The 12,897-nt window shown below is 41.9% G+C and overlaps 1 protein-coding gene across 4 annotated transcripts in view; it reads right to left on the reverse strand.

The window, feature by feature from the left end:
- LOC122558872 (copine-9-like) overlaps window positions 1-12,897 on the reverse strand; it is a 404,993-nt gene that overhangs the window by 22,532 nt on the left and 369,564 nt on the right. For all 4 annotated transcript variants that reach the window (XM_043707758.1, XM_043707757.1, XM_043707755.1 and 1 more), the window contains 3 exons: window positions 8,208-8,335; window positions 7,220-7,322; window positions 1,185-1,242 (listed from right to left, as the gene is read on the reverse strand). In XM_043707758.1, the coding sequence (XP_043563693.1) occupies window positions 1,185-1,242; window positions 7,220-7,322; window positions 8,208-8,335 (289 nt within the window). The remainder of the gene's footprint in view (window positions 1-1,184; window positions 1,243-7,219; window positions 7,323-8,207; window positions 8,336-12,897) is intronic.

Raw genomic sequence — 12,897 nt, forward strand, 5'->3', positions numbered from 1 at the left:
GGACTCCCAGCCCAACTGCTTGTTCTGTGGTGCCGTGGAGTCTGTGGGCCATGTATATATTGGGTGTGGGCGTTTGCACTCCCTTTTTGATTTTCTCAAAAATCTCCTCCTCTGCTTTTGGTTGCACTTCAGTCCCACGCTCCTGACCTTTGGGCACCCCATATGGAAGAGGGAGGGCAGCTCGTGGCTCTGCTCCTGGGCCTGGCCATAAATAGGTCCAGGCAGTGGGTTGTGGAGGGGGTCATTAAGGCTGACTGCCTGCCCCTCTTCTGCGGTTACGTTAAAGCCGGGTGACTCTGAAAAAGGAGCATGCGATGTTCACCGACACCCTGGAGTTGTTCAGGGAGTGGAGTGCATTATTTCTACCTCCAACTCTATTTTGATTTAATCCCTGCCCTCCCCTTCACTGTTTGACCACACAGCATTGCCCTTTGATGTGAAGGCCACTGCTTGTCACTGGCCACTTGGGTGTTTCTTTTCTTCCTTGTGGTGGAAATTTGAATAAAGATTGGTGCACCTTGTGTCTTTCACTGTGTCTCACACCTGCACACACACAACATGGGTGCTTGGGAAAAAAATAAGCAAAAAAAAACAAACAGTTGGCATCCACATCCCATGGACAGTTCTTAAAAAAAAATGGGAACAAATTCTCCCCATCTGTTCTGCCTTGTCCTCTCATGAATTTGAAGCAACTCACCACCACCTTCTCAAGGGCAACTTGGAATGGGCAATGGATGCTGGTCCATCCAGCAATGCCCACACCCCATGAGTGAATAAAAATTATTCTATCAAATCATGCTGTAGTGTTCCTCTATTGAATTATTAAATGGCAAGGCAGGAAACTGCCCTCCTGCATGCTTTAGACACTCTCCAATATTGAATTTCACTTCCATTTTACAAAAAGCAAGTGAGAGAGTGATCAGTGAAAACCTCTTTATTGGCGAAATACCGTCTACAAGACCAACTTCCTTCAAAGGGTTTTTAATGAATGGGTGATTCCATGATAACTTCAAAATAATCCTGAGGGCAAGTTCCAATACACCTTTGAAAAGTCATCTGAAACTTCTGCCAAACAATGGGTGGGTTAATTTGACCTCCGAAGTTCTGATGTGGATCATTCCTTGACACCATGGAACACTATTTGTAGCAATTCCCAAGTCTAGCAATATTGAAGAAGTACCTACCATCAAACTCTGCAGGTCCCACTCCAACGATAATTATTGACATTGGAAGGATTGATGCCTGTTTAAAGAAAACAGAAGATGAGGCTATTCAATTGATGTTATCTCACACAGCTTTTTCATACAAAAATACTGCACTACTGAGAAGTTAATCAATCTTATAAACTTAATTTTTCTTTATTTTAATGTTTGTGCTAGAACAATTTTAAGTTATATAATGGTTATGTTATGAATTTCTCTTATTTCCATGGGGGTTAATAATCACCTGGCCAGGTAGACAGGGCATCCAATCCATAATTTCTTTTTTTGATTAAGATTTTTCTAGCTATGCAGATGAGTCAATAAAATGCCTGACAATTGCATTTTCATTCTAAGACATAATGTACTGCAGCTTCTTACCAAAAATACACATGGACGTCTTCTGAATGTGGGAAATCAGAGACAGTTTGAAAGTCCCTTACAACTCATCCCTAAGACGAGATGTTCAAAGAATGTGCCTAATTGCAGCTTCTGTCAGACTGCATGGATCAGTTTCAGTTGCATTTGGATACACTTCGGAGCATGCAGGTGACAGAAGCATCATAGTCAGGAGTTTTAGAGATGTGGTCACACCCAAGTTTCAGGCAATTAGATGGGTGACCACTGGAAGGGACAGGCAGACAGTGCAGGGGTCCCCTGTAGCTATTCCTTTCTCTAACAAGGATAACGTGTTGGATACTGTTGAGGGGGAATTGTCTGTCAGGGGAAGACAACAACAGCATCACAGCTGGCTCTATTGTGCAGTAGGGCAGATCAAAGTGCAGTAAAAATGTAGTAATAGGGGACACTATAAGCCAGGGCACAGATGGCATTTTTGTGGCTGCAAAAAAGACTCCAGGAGCGTCAAGAATGTCTTTGTGTGGGCACAAGACTTTCTCAAAAGGAAGGACAAGCAGCCAGAAGTCATGGGACATCTTGACATAAACAACATAGGCAGGAATAGTGATGAGGTCTTACAAAGAGAGCTCAGGGAGTTAGGTCATAACTTGAGAAACAAGACTTCTAAGGTTATAATCTCATGATCACTCCATGTGCCACTTGCCAGATAATACACTTAAATAGGTGGCTAAAGAACTGGTACGTGAGGAAGGACTTTATATATGTAGACTACTGGAATATTTTCCAGTGCAGTTGAGACCGGTATAAAATGCACCTAAAATGGAGGGGCACCAATATCCTGGTTGGGAGGTTTGTCAGTGTCACTTGGGAGTGTTTAAGCTTGTGTGGGAGGAGGGATGGGATTGGGGATTTAGATGTTTCAGGCATTATAGAGAGGTGTGAAAAAGAGGTGTGAAAAGTTGCACTCCTGATAATGAGAATATCTCAGCTGTACTGAGGGAGGACACCTTGGAGGTCTCATCCAACTAGTCTATAGGGATAAAACTGAGGAATAGGAAGGATGTAATCACTTTGATGGAATTGTACTACAGTCCTGCCAGCAGCAAATGGGTGATAGATTAACAGAAGTGGAATTGTTTGTTTATGAAAAATGTAAAAACAACAGAGTTGTTTTAGTGGATGATTTTAATTTCCCCATATTGACTCGGACTCTCTTAGTGCAAAGTGCTTGGATGAGTGAGAATTTGTTGGGTATGTCCAGGGGCCACACTAGACCTGGTATCGGGGATTGAACCCAGCAGGTGATCGAAGTTGCAGCAGGAGAGCATTTTGGAAACAGTAACCATAATTTCACAAGTTTTAAATTACTTATGGATAAGGATAAGAGTAGTCCTCGAGTGAAAGTACTAAATTGGAGAAAGGTTAACTACCACAATATTAGGCAGGAGCTGGTGAATGTAGATTTGGACTGGCTGATTGAGGGTTGATCCATATTGGGCAAGTGGGAACCTTTTAAAAGCCATTTGAGTTCAGGACCAACATGTTCCTGTGAGGATTAAAGGTAAGGATGTAAGATTCAGGAAGCCTCGATGACAAGACAAATTATGAGCTTAGTCAAACAAAACAAAAAGCCAGAGTCAAAAAGAAAAAGAAGCCATAATCAAAAAGAAAAAAAAGGCATACATAAAGTGTAGGAGATGGAAGACAGACAGAGCCCTTGAAGAATATAAAGAAAGCAAGAAAGAACTTAAACAAGGGGTTAGGAGGGCTAAAACAGGCCATGAAATGTCCGAGGCAAACAGGATTAAGGAATATCCCAAGGTGTTTTATTCATATGTAAGGAGCATAAGGGTAGCTAGGGAAAAGTTAGGACCATTCAAGGACAGCGGAGGGACTTTATGCATGGAGCAGGAGGAAGTGGTGAGGCTCTTAACAAATACTCTCTCAAATAGAAAGACATGGTGGACAGTGTGTCTAAAGAGGCACATGTTGATGTTCTAACATGTTGATATAAAAAATGAGAAGGTTTTGAAAAGCATTAAGGTAGACAAATACTTAGGATCTAATGAGATGTATCCCAGAATACTGAGTGAGGAAATTGTTGGGGCCATGCACAAAATCTTTGAATCCTCTTTAATTACAGGAGAGTACCCAGTGCACTGGGGAATGGCTAACAATGTTCCTTTGTTTAAGAAGGTCAATAAGGATAACCTGCGAAATTACAGGCTGCTGAGCCTTACATCAGTGGTAAGAGAATTATTGGAGAAGATTCTTAGAGACAGGATTTACTCACATTTGAAAAAATATGGACTTATTAGCATGGCTTTGTGCAGGGGAGATCGAATCTCACAAAACTTGGAGTTTTTTGAGGAGGTGACAAAGATGATTGATGAGGGTAGGATGTTGTCTACGTAGACATCAGCAAGACCTTTAACAAAATCCCTCATTAGCAGGCAGATAGAGAAGATGAAGTCACATGGTATTCATTGTGAGCTGGACGATGGATACAGAACTGGCTCATAGAAGACAGAGAGTAGCGGTGGAAGGATGTTTTTCTGACTGGAGATCTGTGACCAGCAGAGTTCTGCTGGGATCAGTGCTGTGACCCCTCATGTTTGTAATATATGTAAGTGATTTGGAGAAGACTTCAGGTGGTTTGATTAGTAAGTTTGCAGATGACACAAAGATTGCAGGAGCTGAGAATATTGAGAAAGATTGTCAGAGGATACAGCAGAATATAGATAGGCTGGAGACTTGGGTGAAGAAATGTCAGTTGGAATTTAATCCAGACAAATGTGAGGTGATGCATTTTGAAAGGCCTATTGCAGGAGGGAGTTAAACAGTAAATGGCGGACCTTTAGAAGCATTAACATGCAGAGATATCTAGGCATACATGTCCACAATCCCCTGAAAGTTACAACACAGTTAAATAAGGTGGTCAAGAAGGCATTTGTATGCTTGCTTTCATTGATGGGAGAGTAGAGTTTATAGTTGGCAAGTCATGTTGCAGCTTTATAGCACTTTAGTTAGGCCACATTTGGAATATCATGTCCAGTTCTGGGCACCACGTTATCAGAAGGATTTGGAGGGTTTGGATATTGGACAGAAATGATTTATTAGGTATTCACTATGAGGAGAGATAGGACAAGTTGGTTTGTTTTCACTTGAAGGCTGAGGGGTGACCTAATTGAAGTTTACAAAATTATGAGTGGCAAGGACAGTCGGAGTCTTTTTCCCAGGGAAGAAATATTAATGCCTTCTTGAACCGCTACAGTCCGCCTGTGGGTTGACCCATGATGCCCTTGGGGAGGGAATTCCAGGAGTTTGACCCGGCAACAGCAAAGGAATGGTGATCTGGTTCTGGGTTAGGATGGTGAGTGGCTTGGAGGGGAACTTGCAGCAGATGGTGTTCCCACATATCTGCTGCCTTTGTTCTTCCAGCTGGAATTAGTTGTGAATTTGGAAGGTGCTCTCTAAGGATCTTTGGTGATTTCTGTGGTCTTGTAGGTAGTACACACTGCTGCTATTGAGTGTCTGTGATGGAGGGAGTTGATGCTTGTGAATGCTATGTCAATAAAATGGGCTGCTTTGACTTGGATGGGATTGAGGTTCTTGAGCGTTGTTGGAACTGCACCCACCTAGAAAAGCAAGGAGAATTCCATCACAATCCTGAGCTGTGCTGTCTAGATGATGGACAGGCTTTGGGGAATCTGGGGGTGAGTTACTTGCCACAGTATTCCTAGCCTCTGACCTGCTCTTGTAGCTGATGTATTTCAATAATGACTTCAGTTGTGTTTCTAGTAAACAATAACCCCAAGTATGTTGATAGTGGGGGATTCAGTGATGGTAACACCATTGAATCTCAAGGGGCAATAGTTTGATTGTCTCTTATTGGAGATGCCTGGCATTTGTGTGGTGTTGGTGTTACTTGCAACTTATTAGGAGAAAGTGAATATTGTTCAGATCTTGCTGTGTTTGAACATGGACTGCGCATCAATTTTGAAGGGGCCACGCAGTGAAAGGAGACAGCTGTAACCAACAAATGCAGAGGATTTGCTTCAATTGGATGGATCCATCTGGACTACTAATTTACCAAATTGGACATTGTTATAATCTTCAATGATTTATTTTTAATCTTTGCAGTTCCAGAGAGTTCTGATTTTCTCTCTCTCTCTCTCTCTCTCTTTGCTCTTCACCATTCTATGCGTGCAGCTAGACATTTTGTCAACTGCTCCAGCTGAAGGTGAAAGCAGGAGGAGGTGGGTAGGAGTGATTCTGATCTACGTTATATGTCACCGCTTCATGCCTTAGAAAGAAAGGTCTGTATTGAAACAGCATCTGAATCACTCAGAAAGTGCAGTGGGCATACCCAGGTAATTCATGTTTAGCAGCATCCCATTAACAGCAGTGGGATGAAAATCCAGGAAAGCTGATTTGGCCTTACCTTTGGTCAAGATAGTGAATACCTGTCACTTCAAACACTGTCACCTGTGGACTCCCCCCTCAGCCTCTCACTATCCTGACTTGGAAATATATCGACATTCCTTTAATGTCACTGGGTCAAAGTGCTGGAATACTTTCCTTAATTTTGGGTCAGCCTACAGCAGGTGGTTGCAGTGATTCAAGAAGGCAGCTCACCACCACCTCTTCAAGGGCAACTAGGGACAGGCAATAAATACTGGCCCAGCCAATGACACCCTCATGCCATGAGTGAATAAATCGAAAGTGTGATGGGATTTTTTTCTGACTATCTGTAGGTAAGCAGATTTGCTTTAACATAATGAATGAAGGAAATCCAGTTAGAATTAAAGAATTACACAGCACTGAAGAGGCTATTCTTGCCATTATGATTATGTTGTGCTGCATAACGATATAAGGGTTAATGCAAAGGAGGACATTAACCTTCCCATATGACAATGTTGTAAGGAATCATGCTTTGGACCTTGAGGAGGACCTAACATCAAAGTGTTCCTAGCAGCTTCTGTAATGGTATCTGTCATGACAATGTAACTTGGACCTAGCTGCTATCATGCACCAGAGACCCGGGTTCAATTCCCACCTCAGGCAACTGACTGTGTGGAGTTTGTACATTCTCCCCGTGTCTGCATGGGTTTCCTCCGGGTGCTCCGGTTTCCTCCCACAGTCCAAAAAATGTGCAAGTTAGGTGAATTGGCCGTGCTAAATTGCCCGTAGTGTTAGGCGAAGGAGTGAATGGATCTGGGTGGGTTGCTCTTCGGAGGGTCGGTGTGGATCTGTTGGGCCGAAGGGCCTGTTTCCACACTGTAAGTAATCTAATCTAATCTAATCTAATCTAATCTAATCTAATTACTAGGGGACACAGGTTTAAGGTAAGGGGAGAAAAGTTTAAAAGAGATGTGAGAGGCCTTTTTTTTACACAGAGGATGGTAAGTGCCTGGAATGTGCTGCCAGAGGAATTGGTAGCAGATAAAATAACAATGTTTAAGAGGCATCCTAACAGCTGCAGGGGTGATGAATAGCCAGGGAGTAGAGGAATTCAAATCATGTTAAGGAAAAAGATTTTTAGTTTGGAAAGGCATCATGTGTCAATGCAGTCTTAGTGGCTCAAAGGGCCTGTTTCTGTACTGTACTATCCTTTGTTCTCTTTGATCATATCTACTTCCCTAATACTTAATACTTACATTAACAATGGCTTCTTTTGTTTGTACCATATCTGAGATCACCCCATCTGTGATAATCAATAGTACAAAATACTGAGAGCCATCAGTCACAGGCGCTGCACACCTATGAAATAAATGCATGCAGGTTAGAACAAGTGGACTCATCGCCAAATTGCCAATAGCAACTATTTGGCAATTTAGCTGTATTGACAAAGTGTGCATGCTGAAAGTTAACAGGCAGTGGGTGGATTCTTTGCAAATAACGTGGTGGGTAGTCCAAAAGGACCTTCTGGGTCCTGTTCTGAATAACATCAGCTTGGGAATCACCATTCACCAGAATGAGGATATTCAATCAAAGGATTTGACTAGATCAAATGTTTCAGATAGATGGCCAGCTATGACCTGCAGGGTTAGAGCAGACCTGAAGGTAAATGGGTTGACAGCCAACTGAAATGCTGGGATTGCCTGCTTTGGTTGGAATGGGATGACTACTGCCAGCTCATGTGACCCAGAATAATCTGTAAAGAGAGGAACAATATCCTGACAAGTATATAGAGGGCTCTTGTGGCACGGTAATGGTATCCCTGCCTTTGAGTAGGGTAGGCCTAGGTTCAAGTCCCACCTACTCCAGAGCTGTGTAATAATATCTCTGAACAGACTGACTAGGAAATAGTTTAAAAGGTACTGACACATTGTGTTCATGGCTAATAGCAACCATGTGAAATCATAACATAATCGGCAATGATTTGTGCATTTGTAAGGTTGACAGTTCTTCTCCAGTGAAGTGTCCAGCATCACTTTTTATGTGATCAAACAGAAATCAAGAAAGGCACAACATCAGTACCAGCCCCCAACGACATTACATGATTCTTGACAATCCATCATCAAGTCTGCAGCATTCGTTTAACATTTTTAAATAAATAAAAATACACTGAAGGAGGACAAAAGGTAGATTTCAGCCGTATATATGATATACATTATGATCAAAGGATGAGGTGTCCATTCCTACCTGGCAACCTGATTAATGACTGGGGCAAAGTTGGTTGGTCCATAAAGTTGTACTCTGCGCAGACTCTGGTAATATCCCTCCAAAACACCATCGATTCCATTGCAGTTTGGATTCTCAGGATCTGCATTCTGAAGGAACACTGGCAAGTCACTTCAGGACAGGATGGTAACCATAAGCAACTATAAGAATCCCAATATAAGGAACCTACAGAGTAAACATTACGCACTCCTAAAACATCCCCCTCCACCCCGCCCCCCCCACCTCAGCAGGATCTTCAGGTAAGAATGGAGATAAACCATTCCAGGCTCCCTCTCTGTTCTTGTGAATGCAGCCTCCAAGTGCTGCTGAGAGAGTGAAGACTGCAGATGCTGGCATCAGAGTCGAAAAGTGTGGCGCTGGAAAAGCACAGAAGGTCAGGCAGCATCCAAGGAGCTGGAGAATCGACGTTCCAGGCAGACGCCATACCCGACTCTCCTGCTCCTAAGATGTTGTCTGACCTGCTGTGCTTTTCCAGTGCCACACTTTTTAACTCCAAATCCTGCTGAGCCCATCTAACTCACATCATAGTCCTTCTTATGAGAAATCCTCTTGACCCCTCCAGTATGACATCCTGACCACTCTCGCTGATTGAGCAGTCAGGAAACAGGGTGTTGATGGGGTTGCTCTGGGAAAGAGCCCAGGCAAGACCCTTCGAATTGTCAATCGTGATCCTGATTCACCAATGTTCCTGGTTTTCTGGTAGGGACTAAATTCAGAATATTCCATCTTTCATAAAGGATCAAATATGGCAATATTTTGTCAAGATTATGGAGCATTTGTGATGAGGCATACAACCAATAGTTTTGATCTCCCCAGTGTTAGGATGGACATAGATGTATTTGAGATAGAACAGGTAAATTGTTATGAAGATGTGGATGTTCTGTATCATTAAAAGAGTTAGAAGGTAGCGGAACTACATGACAACACCAAGTGTTCTCAATAAGGTAACAATGTAACATTTGGTCAAAAGCTAGATTAGCTGGGTTGCCTGGGAATGATAAAACAGATTCAAATTCAGCCAATCAGTTTAGATTATACCCTGAAAAATACCAATTTCCAACCAAGTTTGAATTTAGTATATGTGACAATTTTAAAAGCCAATGACACAATCCAATGCTTTGGAGGTATAAAACTGAGAAAAATTGAACATTTGGGAGGAGAACTGCCAAGCCAGCATGTAGGGACTGCCTGAAAAATAGCTCTCTTCAAGGTACCTTTATTGATCAGGAACCTGTGAAGCAGAATCCCCAAGAAAAGAAAACTGGAGTACAGAAAAGGACCAAAAGCTGCCTAGTTTTGTGATAAGAAGTTTTGTTTTTTGTAAATCTTGATCGAGGGTTTTATCAGACTAGTATTGTAGAAGGGGAACATAAAAGATAGGTTAGAGAAGGACTTGTAAATAGTGGTTAGTTAATTATTCTCTGTTATACTTTAAGAAATAAAGTTGTTACTTGGCCTATCAAATTTTCACAGATTACTGCACAGGATAAGTCTTTTCTGTGTTGCTGGGTTTAAAATAAGCAAGAGGGTTTACCCTGTATCATAACAGTTTAATGTTAAATAAAGGCAAATCTCATCTAAACTTGATCAGTTAATTCCATGGTAATGCATCTGTGATTACATTCTTACGACCCACAAAATGTATGATTTTTAAATTAAAAGTCTGTAACATAACACTCCAATGAAACAGCCTCATATTCTTGTCTTTAAAGCGTTCTAAGAATGTAACAGGATTGTGATCCGTGTACACAACCATCTCCGACACAGTGTTCGTGACATACACATTAAAATGTTGTAAGGCTAGTACCAAACTCAGTAGTTCTTTTTTGATCATGGAGTATTTCCTTTGGTAGATGTTGATCTTCTTTGAAAAGTAACCAACTGGCAGTTCAATCCCATCCTCATCTTCCTCTAGGAGTAAAGCTCCAATTCCTGTGTCACTAACATTGATTTGAAAAATGTGATGCTGGAAAAACACAGCAGGCCAGGCAGCATCCGAGGCGCAGGAAAATCGATGTCTCGGGCATAAGCCCTTCTTCAGGAATGAGGCTGGTGTGCCAGGTGGGCTGAGATAAGAGGTAGAAAGTGACAAGAGGGTGGTGCTGAGTCTGGGGGATTGGGACTGAGATAAGGTGGAGGGAGGGGAAATGAGAAAGCTGGAGAAATCTACATTCATCCCGTGTGGTTGGAGGGTTCCGAGGCGGAACATTAATGGTGACTTTAAAAGATTTTGAAAAGTTCGGTGTAGCTAGAACTGGTTTGGTGGTTAATATTGATTTCAAATGGTTAAATGCCTCCTGGCATTGTTCTGTCCACTGAAACTTTGTGTTCTTCTTCAGCAAATCAGTGAACGGTGCCACTACACTGCTAAAGTTTAGAACAAACTTCCAGTAGAACCTACTGAGTCCTAAAGCACCTCTTTCTTCGAGGTTGGTCATTGAAATTCCTTGATGGCCTTCATCTTTGTGTTCAGTGGGGTCAAGCTTCCAAGACCGATGTTATGTCTCAAGAATGCCACCTCTGCCTTCAAGAATTCCATTTTATTTAATTTTATCACCAGTTTTGCTTCTCGCAGTTGTTCAACGAGCTCTGCCAACTGTACCATATGATCTTTCCAGGACTTACTAAAGATCACCACATCGTCCAAATAGACTGCACAGTTTGTTAACTCAGCCACAACTCTGTTCATGAGTCTTTGGAATATGGCAGGTGTGTTCTTCATTCCAAAGGACATGACTTTAAACTGATATAGCCCATTTGGGTTATAAATGCAGAAATTTATTTCGCTGTCTCTGATAAAGGTACCTGCAAGTAACCAAGCATTAAGTCCAACTTGGTAATGTAATTAGCCTGTCTGACTTTATTGATGCAGTCCTCCAATCTAGGAATTGGATATGAGTCTGATTTCGTATCGGGGTTGACCTTCCGATAATCCACACAGAATCATTTGAGTTCTATCCGTTTTGGGAACTAAGAAGATTGCGAACTCCACTCGCTTTGTCCTGGTTCAATGATGTCCTCATCGAGCATGTCCTCCACCACCATCTTGACCTGTCTGGCTTTGAAAGGATTAAGCCGATAGGGATGTTGTTTTATCAGAGCAGTATTCTCTACGTCTACTTCATGTACAATAGCATTAATCCTCCCCGTCTGATTCTTACATAAATGCTTATACTGCAGTAACAAATCTTTCAAATGTGTTCTATGCTGCTGAGACAGATATCTATCTCACTCCTCAAGGATGTCTTCATTTTTAAATCTATTTTGAGGCACATCAAGATCCACAGCATCTAGATTTGATTCCTCATTCTGCGGTGCAGTAACTAGCACCTGTTTCTCCAGTTCTTGACATACCCGATACCACTTATTTTTCTAACTGGCATCTTAATCGGGCATTCACCTGACTCAACTTATTCACAATTTGATAGGGACCACTAAATCTGGCTTTGAAGGGATCTCCTATCACTGGTAACAGTACTAGCACGTCATCCACTTGGGAAAATGTCCTAGTCTCAGAGCTTTTATCTACTTCATTCTACACTGTGCCCTCTTTAGGTTCCGAAAATGTGTTGCTGGAAAAGCGCAGCAGGTCAGGCAGCATCCAGGGAACAGGGGAATCGACATTTCGGGCATAAGCCCTTCTTCAGGTTCTCCTCTTTAGGTTCTGTTTAGCTGACTCACCTATTCTATTTAACCTCACCCTCACGTCTAATACATAGTTTAAATGTGAGATCTCCAACTTTAGTCCTGCCAATTTTTCTTTAATTAATTTCAAAGGGCATTGGATTCTGGGTAATCCAAAATGGAGGATGGGAAAAATTTCTGGCTGTAAGAGCTGCTCCTTTTTTTGAGGTATTTTAGGTGTTGGAGGTGATTTCCTCGAATTGTAGGAGCAGCAATTACTGTTTTATATGCTGTTACATTGTTTTGGAACTTTGGAAAAAAAAAGTCAAAACAACAGCAGTTTTAGAAGGGGGAAAAGCAGACAAAGGAAGCACATGATGGGGACAGTGCAGGAGAGAGAGAGAGAACCTGCACAGTTACTGCCTATGCTGTTTTTGAATTCATGTGTCGCTGGACATCGTAGTGCATCTGGAAAAATTAACAAACAGTGAATTTCACAACTAATCTTGGAGAAACCGGTTTGGGCGAAGTTCACAACACAGAATCAGATAAGTTAATTGTTGTTTTAATTTTGTCCAAGAGAAAGGCTGTATTAGTGAGTACAGTGGGTTCTTTCTTGATTATACGTTTTTGGAGATAAGTCTCTTTATTAAACTTAAAATATAAGCCATAACAATTAATTTAACCTGGGGCAGTGTTTGTAGTGGAATAAGACAGTGTTATTTTCTGGGTCTGTAGATTGTGAAGGAGCAAAAATGGCCTTTGCAGTGATATGTACTTCTTGTCAGATGTGGGAGTTTAAAAAGAGTTTAAGGGTTACTGCGGATTATATCTGCCATAAATGCTGTTGGATGAGAATCTTATCATATGGAGTGGATCAGTTGGAAAGACAGATAGAACCGATGAGGGACATGCAACAGCAACAGTATGTGACAGATGGCAGTTATAGGAAGGGGGGGGAAGTCTCAGATACAGTCATATAGATGGGTTAACTCCAGGAAGGGTAAGAGAGGTCGGCACCTAGGGC

This window comes from Chiloscyllium plagiosum, chromosome 18 (assembly GCF_004010195.1).
Source record: "Chiloscyllium plagiosum isolate BGI_BamShark_2017 chromosome 18, ASM401019v2, whole genome shotgun sequence".
Classification (NCBI taxonomy): domain Eukaryota; kingdom Metazoa; phylum Chordata; class Chondrichthyes; order Orectolobiformes; family Hemiscylliidae; genus Chiloscyllium; species Chiloscyllium plagiosum.